At 44.4% G+C, this 21,797-nt stretch overlaps 1 protein-coding gene across 3 annotated transcripts in view; it reads left to right on the top strand.

The window, feature by feature from the left end:
• NSD1 (nuclear receptor binding SET domain protein 1) overlaps positions 1-21,797 on the top strand; it is a 140,835-nt gene that overhangs the window by 21,960 nt on the left and 97,078 nt on the right. The window contains exon 1 of one of the 3 annotated variants that reach the window (XM_014591740.1): positions 16,093-16,224. The exons of the other annotated variants lie outside the window; for them this stretch is intronic. Within the exon in view, the coding sequence (XP_014447226.1) occupies positions 16,108-16,224 (117 nt within the window). The 5' untranslated portion in view covers positions 16,093-16,107. Of the gene's footprint in view, positions 1-16,092; positions 16,225-21,797 lie in introns of those variants that run through there. 3 annotated transcript variants of the gene reach the window in all.

Raw genomic sequence — 21,797 nt, 5'->3', positions numbered from 1 at the left:
TTAAGTCACCGGGTCTGAGACTCGAACCGCGGTCAGCTACATGGGAGTTCAGCGACATAGCCATTACACTAACTGATGGTCCTAGGGCTGGCCTTTTTTATCCCCTTTTCCCCCTCTGTACTTTTTCTTATACTTAATTAGTAAGATAAGGACATTAACTTGATAGTTTCCAATTTTATTTAATAATCAAGAGAATTTGTTCCAGTTCTGTCTGGAATCAGGATAATTTTATTTGTGCAACAGGGCAGGTGGTGCTCCGTTATGGTTTTAGTCAGGGGCATCGCGTCTGTGAGTGGCAGAGTTCCTGGGTAGGACGCTGGGAGAGGAAGGGGTCATCGGGAGTAAGCTGTGAAGGAGGCCTGTGTGCTGGAGAGCTGGATCTTACGCTGCTGTAAGACGCAGACCACCTCAGTCTCGCCCTGCCCTCCCCTCCCTTCACTGAGGACCTCATTACTGTCCTCAGTCTGTCTTCAGGAGGCGGTATGTATAAAAGGATTCTAAAAGCCTTTTAGAATCGGCTCTTTTCATATATTCCTTAAGATCTGTGTAAGTTCTTGATTATGAGGGGCCTTCAAAGAGGTCATGGAAAATATGTATTATGAAAAATTAGGGGACTAGCAGTTGGCGTAATGGCTCTGTCGCTGAGCTCCCATGTAGTTGACCGCGTCCCAGACCCAGTAGCCTAAACTCACATCTGGCACATCTGCGTGCCTGCCCAAGATCCTGAGAGGAGAATGGAGGAGAATGGATTGCCATGTGGCCTTCCCACCTTGGGGATGATTTCTCACTTTCTGTCTCTCTGTCTCTGTCTTTCTGGTGAGTGCACACGCCCTATAGCAAAAAATAAATAAATAAATAAATAAATAAATAAATAAATAAAAAATACAATTGGAGACTGGTCTTAGAAGCCAGTGGTTGAGGGAGCTGAATCATACTTGTCTGACTGCAGTTCAGTTCCTTGCCTTGGAGGCTTGAAAAACATAACAGGTGCAGGTGCATGTGCACTGAAAGTGCCGAAGGGATGGAGAACGGGGAAGGGTCCTGGCTTCACCACACTGCTGGGTGGGGCTTTCTTCCCTTCCACTCTGTCTCTGTCTGTAGCCAGCACAGCTTTCTTCTCTCAGGTTTTTTTTTTTTTTTATTTTTAATTTTTTTTATCTTTAAAAATCAAAGAGAAAACTGTTTAGATTTCAAATTTTCTTTGTACCAAAATAAACTTCAATTTTATTTGTCCACAAATTTTTTGAACTACCTTTTTATAGCAATTGTTTATTTGTTTCTAATACTAATATTCCATGAAATTAATATACCCTAGTTTACTATTTTGAAGAAATCCTGGGCTCATTTCTAGTTTTTTGCTTTTAAATTAAAACTGTTAGGCCAGCAAGGTGGCATTGTGGTTAAAGTAGCTGGACACCCACATGGCTGAAGTGGGTGCTTCAAGTCCCGAACCTAGTGCTTTGCTTTCTCACTCTCTCTCTCCCTCTCACTCTGGTTAAATTAAAATCAGTAAATAAAAATAAAATTAAATAAAATAATTCTTTAAAAAAGAGAAAGTGCTATGGGGGTTTGTAGTTGGTGTTGTGGTGCTGGATCACCACAGGACTGACCACAGTCTGAGTCCTAAACCTGGCTGTTTGGAAATCATGCCCAGCACTTGTGTTTGCTAACTCAGATTCTCAAGATATGAATGGAGGATGGGAACCAGCAGTTAGCATATGGCTGTGTCGCTGGACTCCCACGTAGTCGACCGCGGTTCGCATCCTGAACCCGGTGGCTTAAAACTCATACCGCGCGCATGTGTGTGCGTGCCCAAGATCCCGAGAGGAGAATGGAGGAGAAGGGATTGCGGCGTGACCATCCCCCCTGGGGGGTGATTTCTCGCTTTCTGTCTCTATGTCTCTCTCTGTCTGTCTGGTGAGTGCACGCGCCCTATAGCGAAAACCTCTCAAAAAAAAAAAAAAAAAAAACAACGCAATGAATGGAGGAGAAGGTGTGGGGTGGCCATCCTCTGGGGCGATTTCTCACACTTCCTCTCTTTGTCTCTTTCTCCTGCAAGCACACGTGCCCCATGGCAGAAACATATAAAAATATTTTTAAAAGTGCTGTGAATATTTGTGTATAGAGTTCTAAAAGAAATAATTATTTATTCAATTTTATTTATTCATTCATTTAATTTCACCAGAGAGAGAGAGACACGCGGGGAAGGGGGAGGGAGTGTGAAAGTAAGCCACCAGGTTTGGGCCTCGAACTGTGATCAGCCATGTGGGAGTGTCCAGTGCCTTAACCACCACTCCGCATGCTGGCTGCACATAGATTTTTATTAAATGTTAGTTTTTACCCCTGTGATAAATGCCCGGTAGAACAGTGCTTGATTTTATGGTAATGGCAGTTTAGTTTGACCAGATCCTTCCAAACTATATACCCTCTTGTACCATTTATATTCTTTTTTGTTTTTTTTTAATTTAACTTTGTTCATTTTTAATTTGAGCAGAGAGGGACAGAGTGAGACAGAGAGAGAGAAAGAAAGTTGATTAAGCTGCCTTGTCTGGGACTCAAACCGCAGTTGGCCATGTGGGAGTCCAGTGTCCTTAACCACCATACCAACTGGTGGCCCTATGTACCATTGACATTCTTTTTTTTTTTTAATTTTTTTTTATTCATTCATTCATTTTTAATTTGACCAGAGAGAAACAGAGATAGAGAAAGAGAAAGGGAAAGTGAGAAAGCAAGCCACCAGGTCCGGGGACTTGAACCCTGATCGGCCATGTGGGAGTGTCCAGGTACTTAACCACCACGCCATCTGCTAGTCCTCCCCACTGGCATTCTTAAGAGTATATTAGTGATTCAGTTTCTTAGCATTCTCATCAGCACTTGTTATTGTCACTATTTATATTTTAGCTTTCCGATAGTCATGTAATGATAGCGCATATCTCATGGTGTTAATTACATTTTCCTGACAGCTAATGAGGTTGGACATCTTTTCCTGTGCTTTTTTTTGCCATCTATATATTCTTTTTGGTGAAAGATACTCATGTATTTCGCCCATTTTTCCGATTGGATTATTTTATCATTATCTTTTTTAAAATTTTAACTAGTTTTGGGTGTTTTTTAACTATTCTAGGTGAGCTACAGTCTTTTTTATTTTTTTTTTTAAGTTTTGCTATAGGACTTGTGTATTCTCGAGGAAGAGAGACAGAGAGAAATCGCTACCCTGGGGGAGGAGCTGACCATGCCACAATTTCTTCTCTTCCGTGCTTTCAGGATTTTTTTTTTTTTTTTTGAGAGGTTTTTGCTATAGGGCGCGTGTGCTCGCCAGACAGAGAGAGACAGAGAGATAGAAAGCGAGAAATCATCCCCCAGGGGGGATGGCCACGCCGCAATCCCTTCTCCTCCATTCTCCTCTTGGGATCTTGGGTACGCACGCACACGCGCCCGGCTTGAGTTTAAGCCACCGGGTCCAGGATGTGAACCGCGTTCGACGAGGGAGTCCAGCGACATAGCCATTACGCTAACTGCTGGTCTCGCGTGCTCTCAGGATTTTAAGAACACATGCGTATGCACTTAGCATATTTTTTTAAGGCATGTGTTCCAAGCCACTGTTTCTGGGGCTCAAATCACATAGCTGGCCATGTTGGATCCAGCCGCCTTATGCTGGCCTAGATGATCTATGCTCTTTCACTCTTTGTATTTATTTTATTTAAAAAATTACTTTTCCTTTTAGGTTTTTGCCATAGGGTACGTGCACTTGCCAGGGAGAGACAGGGAGAGGGAGAGTGAGGAGTTGCATCGCAGGGGAGGGGTTGTTGCGGTCACTTCTGCAGTCTCTTGGGATTTTGGGCCCATGAGCACATGCTCCGGATGTGGTTTTCAAGCTGCCAGGGCCGGTAACTGGCTGGCCAAGTGGGAACTCAGCACCTAACAACGAATACCACCTGCTGGCTACAAGATTCTTTTAAAAAATTAATTATTTATTCAGTTTTTTTTGTTTGTTTGTTTTGTTTTTAACCATAGGATGCATGCCCTTGTCAGAGAGAGAAGAAAGTGAGAAATGACCCTTGTGGGGAATGGCCATGCTGCAGTCCTTTCTCCTCCATTCTCCTCTTGGAATTTTGGGCATGTATGCACACATATCTGACATGATTTTCAGGCTGTTGGGCCTGAGACTCAAACTGCGGTTGACCATTGTGGAATCCAGCACCTTAACCACCTTGTCACCTCCTGCCGCTTCCCTCATCTAGATTCTTTTTAATGACTGTGTTATAAACCAAAATTGTAAGTATTGTTTCCATTTTTAGATAATTTGTTAGCGAGCCAGTGAAACTATACATTTTGGGGGCCAGTAGGTGTCATGGTGCTTAAGGGCACTGGACTCTCACATAGCCGACAGCATTTTGAGTCTCGGGCGTGGTGGCTTGCTAAAAGAAAAAATCTTGGGATCAGCAGTTAACGTAATGGCTATGTCGCTGAACTCCTATGTATTCAACCGTGGTTTGAGTCCTGGACTCAGCGGCTTAAACTCACGCCGTGTGCGTGCGTGCCCAAGATCCCGGGAGGAGAATGGGGGAAAAGGGATTGTGGCGTGGCCAATCCCCCCTGGGGGGTGATTTCTCGCTTTTTGTCTCTCTGACTCTTTCTTTCTGGTGAGCACACGCTCCCTGTAGCAAAAACGTCTCAAAAAAAAAATTTAATAAAACCCAAACATATATTTTCTGTTTCCCTTTAATAAATTGGAATATATTTTAATGTTTATTTCTGTTAAGTGAAATTACTTTTTTATTTTATTTTTTTGAAGTTTATTTATTTATTTATTTTAATTTGACCAGAGAGGAACAGGGGGGCGGGAGGGTGAGAAAGCAAACCACCAGGTCCGGGAATTGAACTGCGGTCAACCACATGGGAGTCCAGTGCCCTTAACCGCCACACCATCTGCTGGTCCCAAGTGAAATTACTTTTCATATCTGGTGCCTTTACATAAAATATTGTAACAAGCACTTTTTCAAAAAATTTATTTATCAAGCCGCCAGGTCCGGGACCCAAACCATGGTTGGTCATATGGGAGTCCAGCGCCCTTAACCAGCATACCACCATGCCACCTGCCAGCCCTGTAACGTTCTTTTTAAAGAATGTTAGAAGAGTGAAATGCATTTTAGAGGATGAACAATTATATTTGTACATTAAATTAAAAATAATTACTGGTTATGTGATATCCCCTCATATACCAGGAAGAACGGAAGGTAGCCTTTCTTTGTAAATTATGAGGATGTATTCCCTGTGTTATCTCTAATTTCTCTTGATACTGTAATTGGAGTTTTTGTGGCTCCCTGGAGAAATAGGCAATGTGAAAGACATATCGGTATCTGGTGAAAAAAAGATATTAATGCCTCACTAATTGTTATTGTAATTTTATATCTGAAGGCATTTCTTTCTTTTTTTTATTGGAGAGATTTTTGGTGTAGGGTATATATGCGCAACAAAGAGACAGAAAGCGAGGAATCACCCCTAGGGGAATGGCTACGCTGCAGTCCCTTCTCTTCCATTCTCTTGGGCACACACGACGCGTCCAGCATGAGTTTCCAGCCGCTGGGTCCAGGACTCAAACCACTGGCTGTCATGTGGGAGTTCAGCACCTTAACCACTATGCACTTGCTGGTCCTGGCTTTTCTTGCTGTACAAGAACTTTTTATTTTAATGTGATGCTATTTGGTTGTATTTATAAGGATTGTCTGGTTTTGCGTTTCAATCTCAGCAGTGGGCATGTCCATTGGCCACAGACAGCAAGCGCCCCTGCCTGAAGAATGGCCACGTGCTGCGTCCCTCCTGCACTTCTCTCCCTGTGGGGTTTGGTGGCTCACACATGCACATAGTATGTTTCTCAAGCCGCTGGGTCTGTGACTTGAACTATAGGGTCAGCCATCAGTCATGTAGGACTGAGCTACCATAACCACCAGGTCACTGAACTGGCCCCAGAGGATTTCTTCACTATTGCAGATGGTTCAATTTAATAATTTTTGAACCTGTTTTTATATTCAGTATATCAAAAAACAGTACTTCTGTCATGCCATGATCTGTAAAGAATCACAGAGCAGTTGTTGAGAAGTAATGAAAGTTCTATTTATTTATTTATTTATTTATTTATTTATTTATTTTATTGTTTTTACCATAGGGTCTGTGGGCTTCCTGGAGAGGATCTCCATTCTCCTCTTGGGATTTTGGGCACACACACCTGGTGTGAGTTTCAGGCTGCCGGGAGAAGAACTCAAACCACAGCCTGCCATGTGGGAGCCCAGTGCCATAATCACTGCGCCACTAGTTAGCCCCTGGAAATTCTATATTTTTATTTTTTATTTTTGTTTTTTAAAAGTTTATTTATTTAGAATTACTTTATTGTTTTAATTTGACTAGAGAGGGATCCAGTGAGAGAGAGAGAAGCGAGAAAGAATGCCACCAGGTCCGAGACTCAGATCGCGGTCGGCCATGTGGGAATCCAGCAGCCCCAACCGCCAGCCTCACTGCCTGCCAGCCCCAAGTTTATTTTTTTCATTAGAGAGAAAAACACACAGAAGCAATACCCACAATAGGGTCCCGATGCTACCAGCCCACCACAGCCTATTGGCAGGGCAGATCACAGGCATGTGGTCTTCAGACTCTAAGTGGCACTCTTCTCACTTTGTAGGAAGGCTGAGTTTATTTCCTTCAAGTTTTTTCGCATGGCTGCTGGTAGTGCTAGATAGTGGCTGGGTTGGTTTCCCCCAGAGTTGAATACCATTAGCCTGGGATCATTGGGGACTGTCCTAGGCAGCTGGTTACCACATCTACCCAATCTGATTAGAAATTAATAGTTGTGTGTTTTTTTTTAAGAGATTCTTGCCTTGGACTAGCATTCGGCGTAATGGCTATGTCGCTGGATTCCCATGTAGTCAACTGTGGTTTGAGTCCTCAACCCAGTGGCCTAAACTCATGCCGGGCACGTGTGTGTGCGTGCCCAAGATCCTGAGAGGAGAATGGAGGAGAACACGAAGGGATTGCGGCATGACCATCCCCCCTGGGGGGCGATATCTCGCTTTCTGTCTCTGTGTCTCTCTCTGTCTTTCTGGTAAGTGCACATGCCCTATAGTAAAAACTTCTCAAAAAAAAAAAGATTTTTGCCTTAAGGCATGTTTGCTCACCAGAGAGAGGCAGTGTCAGTTAGAGGGAAAGTGAGAAATCACTCTGGGGGGAGGAGGGGATGGTCATGCTGCAGTCCCCTCTCCATTCACTTCTCCTCCTAGGATGTTGGACATGCGTGCACACATGCCCTGTTGAGTTTCAGGCCACCGTGTCCAGGACTTGAAGCTCTGTATGCCACATGGGAGTGTAGCGAAGTAGCTGCTATGCGCTCTGCTGGTGCCCGGAGAATAGCTGTGTGAGAAAGTGATTGACCGGGTTTTACTTTAAACTGAGGTCTTGTTTCTTCTTTTTAAGGTTTTTGCCACTGGATAGGTACATTCGCTGCAGAGGGAGGGAGAAGGAAAGTGGATGGCCACGCCACATCCCCATCTCCTGCATTCTCTTCCCAGGACTCAAGTGTGCCCAGTGTGACTTCTCAGCCACCAGGTCTGGGACTTGAACTGTGGCTGACCGTGTGGGAGTCTAGCACCTTAACCACTGTACCACTTGCTGGCCCCTAGATCTTATTTTTCAAATTTTTATTTTTTCAAAAGAATTATTTAACTTTATGTATTTGTTTATTTTTAAAATTTTCCATAGAGGGTCAGAGAGGAGAGAGAAAGCAAGCCGCTAGGTCCAGGACTTAAACTGTGGTTGGCCGTGTGGGAGTGGGCCAAACGTGGTTGGCCAGTGTCCTTAACCACCACACCACCTGCCAGCCCCAAATTAAATTTTTAAAATAATTATCTTATTTAACTTTATTAATTTTATTTACTTATTTATCTTATTTTAATTTGACCAGAGAGGAACAGAGTGAGAGAGAGAGAGGGAAAGTTAGAAAGCAAGTTTGCCAGGTCCAGGATTTCAATTACGGTCAGCCGTGTGCGAGTCCAGCACGCCAACCACCGTGCCACCTGCCAGTCCCCCAAATTAAATTTTTTAATAGGTTTGTTATTTACAAAAATATAAGAAGTTAATTATTGAAGCACCTGTAGCATCCTCCTAGACAGTAACGCCTGTCTCCTCGCTCTTCTTATGGCACAGTTCGCAGCCTGTGCACACTTGATGTTCCTTTCATTTAAGTGGCAGTGGGTGTGAATGCATATTGGAGGGGGGAATCACCTTCCTCTGCGGGATCTCCTCCCGCTGCAATCCTGTTCGCCGAGATGCACAGCTCCTCAGGTCCTGGGTGTCCGTGTGCACCCAGCACATCCAAGCCTGCCCCAGGGGCCCAGACCCATCTTAGCCACATCACTGCCAGCACTGCAGGGCACTTGGTGTGCTGCGTGCCACACAGTGGGGTCTTCACGTTCCTTTTTCACTTAACAATATATATTGAAATCTTTCCATTTACAAATTTCACTTTCTCTTTTTTATACCTCGAAAGTATACTGCTTATGAATGTATAAATATTTTCATTTCACACATTCTGAAAATGAACAACCATACACAAAAACAGTTTAGAATGTATGCAGGTCCATGTAGATTTGCTGAACTGGAATTAAGGGTCAGAGTTAAATACATTTATAATTTGAAAGATACTTCTCACTAAAGGAATATTTGAGGAGTCTATAAAAAGTTCAACGGAAATGTTTATTAGAAAAAGTAAATTACTGGGGCCAGCAGGTGGTATGGTGGTTAAGGTGCTGGACACCCCCACATGGCTGACCATGGTTCGAGTCCTGGACCTGGTGGCTTGCTTTCTCACTTTCCCTCTTTCTCTCTCTATATATATATGTATCTCTCTGGTCAAATTAAAAATAAAATGGAAGAATAAAAGTAAATAAATAATAATAAAAAAAAGTCATCCAATGTTTTAAAGAAAAAGAAAAAGTAAATTACTCTAACTCGTGGAGGTGTAGTGGTTAAGATTCTATACACGGCTCCCATAGGGCCAAACTGCAGTTCGAGTCCTGGACCTGGTGACTTGAAAACAACATTGGGTGTATGTGTGTGTGTGTGTGTGCTCAAAATCCTGAGAGGAGAACCGAGGAGAAGGGATTGGGGAATGGCCATCCTTCCTGGGGCATGCTTTCTCACTCTCTTTCTCTCTCTCTCTCTCTCTGGTGAGTACATGCACCTTATGGCAAATTTACAAAAACTGCATGAACTTCAATACTTTTTTTTTTTCCCAATACTTTTTTGTAAAGAATTATTTTATTGAATTTTATTTGTCATCAGTCAGTCATGTAGGAATTTTGTGCACCTAACTGCCATGCCGCTGCTGGCCCCTGAATTTCAGTTATTTTTGCACCAAAATAAACTAGCATCTTTTTGTTTTTGTTTTGTTTTAGAGGGATTTTGGCTATAGGGCACATGCATTTGCCAGAGAGAGAGAGAAAGAAATCATCCCCCCGGGGGAAAGATCACGCTGCAGTCCCTTTTGCGTTCTCCTCCCAGGACCCTGGGCACACATGCACACAAGCCTGGTGTGATTTTGAAGCTACCGGATCTGTGACTTGAACCACTGTCAGCCATGTGGGAGTCCAGCAATGTAACTGCTATGCCATCTGCTGGGCCCCCTCCCCCATTTTTAAAAGAGGTTTTTGCCTTAGGGTGCATGCACTCAGTAGTAGATGAGAGAGAAAGACAGAGATAATAAGAGGGAAAGTGGCATGGTGGTTAAAGGCGCTGGACTCCCACATGGCCGACCATGGTTCAAGTCTCAGACCTGGTGGCTTGCTTGCTCCCTTCCTCTCTCTCGCTGTCTCTCTTGGATCAAACTGGAAATAAAGTTAAATGAAAATAATTCTTTAAAAAAAAAAAATGGGGCCAGCAGGTGGTGTGGTGGATAAGGGCGCTGGATTCCCACATGGCCAACCATTGTTCAAGTCCTGGACTTGGAGGCTTGCTTTCTCATTTTCCCTTTCTCTCTCTCTCTCTCGTCAAATGAAGAAAAAAAATAACAATAACAAATGGAAATAAATAAATAAATAATTCTTTTAAAAAAAGGGGGGGGGCAAGTGGAAAATCACCCTTTAGGGGGATGGCCACATGCAGTCCCTTCTCTTATTTTCTTCCTAGGATCTTGGGCATGCGTGCATATGTGCCTGGCATGATTTTCAAGCCACTGAGTCCAGCAGTTGAACCGCAGTCAGCCATGTTGGAATCAAGCATCGTAACTACTAAACCGTTTTCTGGTCCCATGAACTAGTGTTTTGTTTTATTTATTTATTTATTTTTTTTTGGTATAGGGCAAGTACACTCACTGGAGAGACAGACAGACAGCTAGAAATCACTCCCTGGAGGGATGGCCATGCCGCAAGCCCTTCTCTATTTTCTTGGGCTTTTGAGCACACTCGTACGGGCCGGCGTGAGTTGTATGCCTCTGGGTCTAGGACTCAAACTGCAGTTGACTACATGGGAGTTCAGTGACATAACCATTATGCCACCTGCTTGCTGGTCCCCAGAAACTAGTGTTTTGAATTAATTTCTCCTCAGACTTTTTCAAGTCCCTGTGTGTGTGTATGTGTGTGTGTGTATTTTTTATTTAGTTATATATATATATGTGTGTGTGTATGTTATACTCCTAGTCAGACATATATGAGCTTGCTTATTTCAGTGGGGATTCTTTAGTATTGTTTTTTAAATTTTGCCAGAGGATGCGTGTGTTTGCCAGAGAGCGAGAGGAAGAGGGAGAAAGCAACCCCTCTACCAGGGAATGGTCAATCCACGATCCCTTCTTAATTTCTCTATCCAGTCAGGATTTTGGACACTTCCACACATGTGCCTAACTTCTTTTTCTTTTTTTTTGGGGGGGGGAGAGGTTTTTGCTATAGGGCGCGTGGACTCGCCAGACAGACAGACAGAGAGGCAGAAAGCGAGAAATCACCTCCCAGGGGGGATGGCCATGCCACAATCCCTTCTCCTCTCAGGATCTTGGGCACGGATGCACACGCACTTGGCGTGAGTTTTAAGCCACCAGGTCCGGGACGCGAACCGCGGTCGACTACGTGGGGGTCCAGCGACATAGCCATTATGCTAACTGCTGGTTCCCGCCTAGCTTATTTTTCAAAGTTCCAGGTCTAGGACTCAAACTGCAGGGTTGACCTTGTGGGATCTGGGTAACTTAACCATCATGCCATGGAGCCAGTCCAGGAGCTGTTATTTTTAGTTATGATAAAGGATATATAACAGTGTTTACTATCATAGCCATTTTTCTATTTATAATTTTTTTTAGCCATTTTTCTATTTATAATTTTTTTTAGATTTTTGCCCCAGGGCATATGCCCTGACTGGATAGAGAGAGAGGATAGAGAGGAGAAGTGATAAATCACCTCCCTGGGGAGATAACTCCACAATCCCTTCTCTGTTCCCCGGGGATTTGGGGCATGTACCCACTTGCACCCTGTGTGAGTTTTAGGCTGCCTGGTCTGGGACTCAAACCATGGTCAGCCATGTTGCCTCCTACAACCATTTTAAACTGCAGTTCAATAGTATTACGTACATTCCTATTTTTGCACAACCAGTCTCCAGAACCCTCTTCATATTGCAAGACTTAAACTCTGTACCCATCAGACAGCTCCTCATCCCTCATTCCCAGGCTCTTAGCAACCACTGTTCTTTGTGTGAAGACTCCTTTCGGTGCCTCATGTAGGTGGAGTCATACACAATTTGTCTTTTGTGTTACTACCTTATTTCAGTCAGCATAATGTCTTCGAGGTTCACCCATGTGGTATCATGTGTCATAATTTTTTTTATGGCTGCATAGTATGTCATTGTATGTAATATATTTTTTTACATCTGTACCACAAGGTGACTTCCACCTTTTGGGTGTGGTGGATAATGCGGCTCTGAAGTTGGGTGTAGAGATACCTCATCGAGATTGGCAGCTTTGATTTAATTTCCCAGAGAGCACATTGGTCAGCAGAGAGAGAGAGAGAGAGAGGGAGGGGAGAAAGCTCTCCGCTGGGGCGCGGCCCTGCAGTAGTCTCCTGTCCATTCCTCCCCGTGGAGATTTGGGCATGCAAGCACAGGCCGGCCGGGCTGAGTCCACACCGGGTGGCTGTTCACGTGGGACTGACTGCCTTCATCCCCAGGTTATGGAGCTGGCCCTCAACAGAGACCTTATTTTTGTAATTTTCTCTTTTAAAAATATTATTTTATTGGGAACCAGCAGTTAGCGTAATGGCTATGTCGCTGGACTCCCACGTAGTCGACTGTGGTTCGCTTCCTGGACCCAGTGGCTTAAAACTCACACCGGGCACGTGTGCGTGTGTGCCCAGGATCCCGAGAGGAGAATGGAGGAGAAGGGATTGCGGCGTGACCATCCCCCCTGGGGGGTGATTTCTCGCTTTCTGTCTCTATGTCTCTCTCTGTCTGTCTGGCGAGCGCACGCGCCCTATAGTGAAAACCTCTCCAAAAAAAAAAAATTATTTTATTTAACTTGATTTATTTTAATTTGACCATAAAGGGACAGGGCAAGAGCAAGAGACAGAAGGAAGGAGGGAAAGTGAGAAAGTAAGCCACCAGGTCTGGAACTCAAACCATGGTCAGCCATGTGGAAGTCTAGTACCCTTACCACTGTGCCACCTGCCAGCCCCTATTTTTGTAATTTTCTAGAGGGCATATGTGCTTGCAGGGGCAGGGAGAGGGAAAGGGAGAAACCACTTCCTGTGAGGTATGGTCTCTATGGAGTCTCTTCATTTCTTCTTCCTGTTGGGATTTTGGCAGGCATTTTGTTAAAGTCACTGGGTCCAGGACTTGAACCGTTCAGTTGACCATGTGAGATCAAGTCACCTTGACTATCACTCCACTGACTAACCCTTTAACAGGGATTTGTCTTCAGGTTGTACTTGCCATAGAGAGGCAAGAAGAGACAGAAACATAGGGAGGGAACGTGAGAAATCACCCCTTGGGGTTATGGCTACACTATAATTCTTTGTCCTCCGTTCTCCTTTCAGGATTTTGGGCCCACTTTCATGTGAGCCAGCATGACTTTCAAGTCACTGGGTCCAGGGCTCAATTTGTGGGAATCCAGCACCCAACAACCACTGTGTCACCTACTGGCCCGTATTTTATCTAGCTTTTTATTTATTTCAGTGGCTTGAAGCATCGTGTTTGGAAATTGAAGGATTAATATCTAAGTACTTAGATATACAGTATATAGTGTGCATTTACCTGAAATATTTTAAAAATGTTATTTTGAGGCTAGCAGGTGGCATGGTAATTAAGACCCTGGTTCCCACATGACTAATTCTGTGATTTGATTCCCTAACCCTGCCAGCTTGAAAGACGCACTGGGCACATGTGCGTGCATGCCCTAAATCTTGAGAGAATGAAGAGACTGCTGTGTGGCCGTCCCTCTGGGGAGGGGGGTGATTTCTCACTTTCCCTTTCTCTGTCTTTCTGGTAAGTGTTCGTGTCCTGTAACAAAAATATGAAGGGAAAAAATACCAAAAAACAAAAACCATCTTTTGTCATTATTTTTCCAGATGATTAGTACAGTTAAGATCTAGAAGGGCTGGGACCAGCAGATGGTGTAATGTCACTGACCGCCCACGACCACAGTTCCATTCTCAGACTCGGCGACTTGAAACTCATGCGGGGCACATATGCGTGTGTGCCCAACATCCTGAGAGGAGAATGGAGGAGAAGGGATTGCGGCGTGGCCATCCCCCCTGGGGGGTGATTTCTCGCTTTCTGTCTCTCTGGAAAGCACACACTCTACAGCAAAAATCTCTATTTTGAAAAATATCTAGAAAGGCTTATTCCCTATGAGATATATGTCATATTTTAAGACCTTGTAACAATTTGATTTTGTGTTTTGGCAAAAAGCTTCTAATTGTAACCTCAGGATTATTTGAGAGCTTAGTCCAGAGTCCAGGTGCACCTATTTGGAGAGAATAGGGTGTTTGATGCCCACACTTTGCAGATCAGTAAGGATTTAGCTCAGCAATCCGTGGTGTTCCGACTGGAACTGTGCTTTAGATTTTCAGTGGGAAGTGGAGGTAATACCCATCTACTAGAATTTCGCAGAAGGTACATTACATTATATGTGAATGAGCCTGTACATACGCGAATGTTCTCAGAAATGTTATTTTCCTCCTATCCTGAGATTCAAGTTGGTCTCAGATTGAAAGTGTCGTGAATTTTCTTTTAAAATGTAAATATTTGGGCTAGGCAGTGGTGTAGTAGATGGGGCCACATGACCCACTGTGTGGTTCATCTCCTGGACTCGGCCTGAAAACATGCAGAAGTTGAAAGCATGTACAGGGTGCCAGAGTCCTGAGAGGAGGTAGAGGAGGGCTTGGGATGTGCGCTCTGCCTCTCCCTCCTCCTCCGTTTGCACTTTCTCCGGCAAGCACACATGCCCTATAGTTAAAAAAAAATAAGTTCACATATTGGACCAGCCCTGTGGCCTGTTAGTTTAGTTGAGGGAACTAGGATCCACGTGGCCAGCAGCACAGTTGGAATCCTGACCCTGGCCACTTGAAAACACAGGTCATGGGGCCGGCAAGTGGCATAGTGGTTAAGGGTGCGGGACTCCCACGTGGTATGAGTTCTGGACCTGGCAGCTCGCTTTCTCATTTTTCTTCTCGCTCTCGATCTCGCTCTCACTCTTACTCTCACACTGTCCATCTCTGGTCAAATTAAAATAAATAAAAGTTAATTAAAAATAACTCTTTAAAAAAAAAAAAGAAAAAAAAAAAAACCACAGGGCTTGTGTGTGCATATGCTCGAACTCCTAACAGGATGGAGGAATGGAAAAGGGATTGCGGCAAACTCCTGAGTTTCCCTCTTTGTCTTTCTCTGGCAAGAGTGCATGTACTCTCCAGTAATTAAAAACATCCTTTCAGAGATACAAATCAAAATGTTCTAGATATATGATGTGATATCTTGACATTTGCTTAGAAACAAATCAGATATGATGAGTGTGAAGTAGAAGTGTGATAGGAGGTAGATTGCATCATAAGTGAATAAAATTGGCTATGAAGGGAGCTGGCAGGTGGCGTGGTAGCTAAGAATGCTGGCTTCCCACATGGCCAACTGCAGTTTGAGTCCCGGCCTTGGCAGCTTGCTTTCTCATGTTCTCTCGCTCATTCACTCTGTCCTTCTCTGGTCAAGTGAAAAAAAAAAAATAATAAAGCTGGGGGACTAGCAGTTAGCGTAATGGCTATGTCGCTGGACTCCCACGTAGTCGACAGCGGTTCGTGTCCCGGACCCAGTGGCTTAAAACTCACGCCGGACGTGTGTGCGTGCGTGCCCAAGATCCCGAGAGGAGAATGGAGGAGAAGGGATTGCGGCGTGACCATCCCCTCTGGGGGGTGATTTCTTGCTTTCTGTTTCTATGTCTCTCTCTCTGTCTGTCTGGTGAGCGCACTTGCCCTATAGCGACAAAAACCTCTCCAAAGGAAAAAAAAAGCTATATAAAATAATTCTTTAAAAAATTGTCTATTGATATTTGTTTTAGTTGGGGAATGGTTGCATATGGGAATTCATTCTACTAATATTCTCCTTTTTTATATATTTGTAATTTTTTAAAAAATTATTATTTATTTTATTTTATTTATTCATTCATTTTTTTTATTTTAATTTGACCAGAGAGAAACACAGAGAGAGAGAGAGGGAAAGGGAGAAAGGAAGCTGCCAGGTCCAGGACTCGAACCATGGTCGGCCATGTGGGAGTGTCCAGCACCTTAACCACCATGCCACCTGCTGGCCCCTACATTTGTAATTTTTAAAAAAAGAATTATTTATTTAGCTTTATTTATTCATTCAATCATTTTCATTTAACCCGAGAAAGACAGATATATAGAGAGAAGGAAAGTGAGAAAGCAAGCCACCAGGCCCAGGATTTGAACTGTGATCGGCCATGTGAGAGTGTCCAGTGCCTTAACCACCACGCCACCTGATGGCCCTTCATTTGTAATTTGCACAAACAAAAAAAGCTGTGAGTTTTCTGCATAAGTATTTTTTTCACTAAATGGAAAACTACTTTTTAAATTTATTTTTTTCATGAGTGAGAGAGCCAGCACCCCTGCAGGATCCGTTCCCAGCCTTCTGCTAGCCCCTGATTATGAGCAACTGCACACAGAGGTCTGCGGACTAGAGCCATGGACCCTTCCATGCAAGGTAGTTTTAAAAATAATTACTTTACTTTATTTATTATTATTTTTGTTTCTGATTTGACCAGAGGGAGAGAGAGAGGGAAAGGGAAAGGGAAAGTGAGAAAGCAAGCCTATAGGTTCAGGACTTGAACTGCAGTTGCCACAGGGGGAGTCTACTGTCTCAACCATCATGCCACCTGCCAGCCCCAGGGCATTGCATTTTACTGCTGTGTCATTAGTCTGCCCCATGTTGCTATAATTTTTTTCTTTTTTCACCAGAGGGCACGTATGTGCTCTCACCGAGAGAAAGTACACCCCTCACGGAGTGTGGTCACGCTGCAGCCCTTTCCTCTGCCTTTCTGTCGTTTCAGGATTTGGGGCATGCATACACATGTGTCTGGTGTGTTTTTCAAAACATTGGGGGCTGGAATTCTAACCAAAGTTGGCCATTTGGGAATCTGGCTCCTGATGAACAAGGCCTAAATGCTGTACTGCGAGGCCAGCCTTCCAATTACTTTCTCTTTTTTTGGGGGGGAGAGAGGTTTTTGCTATAGGCGTGCACTCGCCAGACAGACAGAGAGAGACAGAGAGACAGAAAGCGAGAAATCACCCCCAGGGGGGATGGCCACGCCACAATCCCTTCTCCATTCTCCTCTCGGGATCTTGGGCACGCACGCACACGCGCCCGGCGTGAGTTTTAAGCCACCGGGTCCGGGACATGAACCGCTGTCGACTACGTGGGAGTCCAGTGACATAGCCATTACGCTAACTGCTGGTTCTCCCAATTACTTTCTCTTAATACTTGATAGTTCTGAATTATAACACAAGTATAATGCTTAGACTGAGATAGATTCGTTTTGTTTTTAGTTTTGTAATAGGGTGCTTGTGCTCGCTAGAGAAAGAATTCACCTCTGAGCGGGAATGGCCACTCTGCATCTCTTCTCCATTCTTCTCTTGGAATTTTTGGGCATCCACGGACATGAATTTGGCGTGATTTTTTTAAGCCACTGGGTCTGGGACACAACACAGTCCGCAATGTGGGATCCAGCGTCTTAACCTCTATGCCACCTGCTGTCCTGAGATATGTTCTGACATGCGTTTATAAAAGCTAGTTTCACACTATGTATAAAATAATGTCATTTTCCTAGTGCTTTGCTTTGATAGAAATTATTTTACTTAAATGTACAGATAAAGTGTTATGCCTGGGACCAGCAGATGGAATAATGGTTATGTTGCTGGACTCCCACATGATTAACCATGGTTTGAGTCCCAGACCGGGCAGCTTAAAATTCACACTGGGCACATGTGTATGTGTGCCCAATATCCTGAGAGGAGAATGGAGGAAAAGGGATTGTAGCATGGCCATCCTCCCGCCCCACTGCGAGGGGGATTTCTCGCCCTATAGCAAAAATCTCTCAAAAAGAAAAGTGTTAGGCCTGGTTATATGTCTTTTGAACTAAGACATTGTTAATAAAGCATATGAGTAATTGTGATTTTCTAAATATATCCAGGTGATTTACAAGTTAATTTCTATTGAGAATTATAAGCTGTATTAGTTATTAAAGATAAATAGATTAATTTAAGGGCTGGCCTCATGGCCTGGTAGTTAAAGGAGCATTAAGGGAGCTGGATCCCACATGGCCAACCATGTTTGAATCCCATCCCTGATGGCCTGAAAAACACTCTGGGTGCATGACCACTTCCATTAGAGGTGTTGTCTCCCTCTCCCTCTGGCTCTGTCTCTGTCTCTGGCAAGCATGTGTATTTTCTGGAAAAATAAGGGGGAAAAAAAGATAAATGTACTTAAATTTGAACAGGTTGGCTTTGGGTTATTTTAACTTACTTTCTTTTTTTTTTTAAAGTGTTGCTAGCATCCACTATTTGTGCTAGATGGAGAGAGAGAGAGAGAGAAATCATCCCTGAAGGTAGCTGGCCATGTTGTAATCCCTTGTGCCCGGTGTGTTTTTCAGTCCATGGGATCTGGATTGTCTAGTCAGCCATATGGGATCCAGCCACCTTACCTACTGTGCTACCCTCTGGCTGAGATTGTTTTAACATTTTTTTAAGAATTATTTTATTTAACTTTATTTATTTGTTCATGTATTTTAATTTGACCAGAGAGAGAGAGAGAAAGCAAGAAAGCAAACCACCAGGTCCAGAACTTGAGCTATGTTTGGCCATGTGAGAGTCTAGTTCTTTGAACCACCACGCCTCCTTCCAGCTCATCCCCCCCCCCCCCCCACTTTGTTTTTTGTTTTTTTTAAAATAATTACTTTATCTAATATTATTTTTTAAAATTTGCTATAGGGCACAAGTGCTTTACCAGAGAGTGAGCGAGAGAGAAAGAAAGAGAGAAAGCCAGCCACCAGGCCCAGGACTTGGCCAAGTGGAAGTCCACACCTTAACCGTCACTCCATCTGTTGGCCCCTTGTTTTAATTATTGAAGAAGCTTTATTCTGCTAGTTGCTTAATGTGACTTGCTCATTTCTCTCTCTCTCTCTCTCTCTCTCTCTGTTTTTACCTTAGGGCACATGTGCTCTTCTGGAGGGAGACAGTGCGAGGGAAAGTGAGAAATCACCTTCCAGGGGGATGGCCATGCCTCGATTCCTTTTCCTCCATTTTTCTCCAGGGATCTTGGGCACACACACATTTGTGTCCGCTGTGATTTTCCAGCCACTGGGTCCAGGACTGGAACCACGCTCAGCCATGTGGGAATCTAGTGACAACCACTATGCCATCTGCTTTTTAAACTTTATGAGAGAGAGAAAGGGAGAGAGGTAGTTTTTTTTTTTTTTTTAAATAATTATTTTATTCATTCATTTTATTTTTTGTTTGACCAGAGAGAGACAGAGGGTGAAAGTGAGAGAGTGGAAATGAGAAAGCAAGCCACCAGATTCAGGACTTGAACCCTGGTTGGCCATGTGGGAGTGTCCAGCATCTTAACCACCACACCACCTGCTGGTCCCCGAGAGAGGTAGTTCTTTTTACAGGATCTGACCTGTGTCTTGATATTTCTGTCCCAGACTTGCAATTAGCTAGGATTGCAAGAGCTATACCCAACGTGTTTAGGTTGGATTGAAAACTGAACCCATGCCTCCCATGTGGCTTCCACTCTCTCAAGGGATAGTGCAACTTGTGTGCAAACAGGGCTGTCCTGGCACTTGGATTAAAGTGCTACAATGTGTGTTTCTTTTTTTTTTTTTTTTTTGAGACAGGTTTTCACTATAGGGCGAGTGCGCTCCCGGTGTGAGTTTTAAGGCACCGGGTTCGGGACGCGAACCGCGGTCGACTATGTGGGAGTCCAGCGACATAGCCATTATGCTAACTGCTGGTTCCCTACAATGTGTGTTTCTGTGTTGAATACGCAACAGTGCTTTTAAATTTTTATTTATTATTTATTTATTTTGGAGAGGTTTTTTTGTTTTTTCGCTATAGGGCGCGTGTGCTCGCCAGACAGAGACAGACATAGAGACAGAAAGCGAGAAATCACCCCCCAGGGGGGATGGTCACGCTACAGTCCTTTCTCCTCCATTCTCCTCTCGGGATCTTGGGCACGCACGCACACGCGCCCGGCGTGAGTTTTAAGCCACCAGGTCTGGGACACAAACCGCAGTCGACTACGTGGGGTGGGAGTCCAGCGACATAGCCATTACCCTAACTGCTGGTTCCCACAACAGTGCTTTTTTGACAGTACTTAACCAGGAACTAATGTCAGGTTGGCATTGATACCACTTTATTTATTTATTTATTTATTTGGGAGGTTTTTTTTTTTTTTTTTTTTTTTTTTTTAGTGCTCGCCAGACAGAGACAGACAAAGCGACAGAAAGCAAGAAAGCAAGAAATCACCCTCCAGGGGGGATGGCCACGCCGCAATCCCTTCTCCATTCTTCTCTCGGGATCTTGGGTACGCACGCACACATGCCCGGCGTGAGTTTAAGCCACTGTGTCCAGGACTGGAACCGTGGTCGACTACGTGGGAGTCCAACCACATAGCCATTACGCTAACTGCTGGTCCCAATACCATTTTAGACGTGAGTTCGGTGGGCATTATCTGCACTAGATACATGTTCTCTGGTTCCAGGGGACAAGCACCGCTGTAGAGCCTTCCTCACCTAAGCTATGGTTACTGTGTATGTGAAGGTCAGCCTCCGTAATCAACCATTCCTTTGAAATCAAGGCTACTGTATTAATTGTGTAGTTGGAGAACATACTCTAACCTTTCGATAGACTGAATTTTTCTTTTTTAATTTTTAACTTTGGAGAAGTTTTTGCCTTAGGGCACATGCCCTTGCAGGAGAGAGACAGACAGACAAAGTGAAAGGAAAAGTTGGAAATCACCTTCTCCGGGTTGATGGTCACACTGCAATCCCTTCTCCTCCACTGTCCTCCCAAGGTCTTGGGTACACACACACTCGTACCCAGCGTGGATTTCAAGGCACTGCGGTCGACTACGTGAGAGTCCAGCGACATAGACATTACGCTAACTGCTGGTTCCCAGACATCTTACGTGTTTCTCAAGCCTCCTGGTCTGGGACTTGAACCATCCAGTCCAGGTGGGACCCAGCCCCCTTAATATTTTTGCCACCAGCAGGCCACTTTCCCATTCCCCCTTTTTTCCAAAGAATTTTTTTTTTTGAGAGGTTTTTGCCATAGGGCGCATGTGCTCGCCAGAAAGACAGAAACAGACAGAATATGAGAAATCACCCCCCCAGGGGGGATGGGCACGCACGCACATGTGCCCGGTGTGAGTTTAAGCCACTGGGACCAGACTCAAACTGCGGTCTACCATGTGGGAGTTCAGCGATACAGCCATTATGCTAACTGCTGGTCCCTCCAAAGAATTATTTAATTTTATTATTATCATATTTCAGCTTGACCAGAGAGAGACAGAGACAGAGAGAAAGGGGAAGTGAGAAAGCAAGTTGCCAGGTCTGGGACGTAAACCATAGTCAGTCATGTGGGAGTCCAGTGCCTCAACCACCACGCTACCTGCCGGCCCTACTTCCCGCTTTTCTAAAATTTGGGTTTTTTTGGCCTTTATATGACAGAGAAAGAGAGGTGCAATATTGACAGGTTATTCATACCTAATCCTTCATACTGAACCCTCCACACCTAATCTTCCCCCAATCCGTGCAGCCAGCTCGTGTCACCTGTCTAGATAGACCTGGGACACGGACCAGAGCCTTGCCAGGTAGCCTCCAGCATCACGGAGTGGCACTCATACTACTGCACTAATGCACCTGGACCTGTAGACACTTGCTCGCTCTTTTCTGTTCTCTCCTTTCTTTTCTTTCTTTCATAAAATGTGTGCATGTGGGACCAGCACTGCAGGGCTGCCCGAGGAGCAGCGCGTACTGGTTTTTGCTCAGGCCGAGGAGGCCACTGCAGGCGTGTGTGACGGGTCTGTTTTGGAAGGACCAGGGCCATCTGTGTTAGGCGAGTTGCTGCTTACAGGTTTTGATGAACATTTGCCTGTGGAGTGTTTATAGATAACGTTCGTTCATCGATAGAGAGCACCAAGTGTCAAAACTGGCTGCGGCTGCTGGAGCCGAAGGCCAACGCGGACGGTCGCTGTGCTGTGACCTGTGACCTGTTCAG

This window comes from Tupaia chinensis, unplaced genomic scaffold (assembly GCF_000334495.1).
Source record: "Tupaia chinensis unplaced genomic scaffold, TupChi_1.0 Scaffold000612_1, whole genome shotgun sequence".
In the NCBI taxonomy this organism is placed as follows: domain Eukaryota; kingdom Metazoa; phylum Chordata; class Mammalia; order Scandentia; family Tupaiidae; genus Tupaia; species Tupaia belangeri.
Note: the sequence above shows the minus strand (reverse complement) of the source record. Positions and strands in the feature narration are given on the sequence as shown.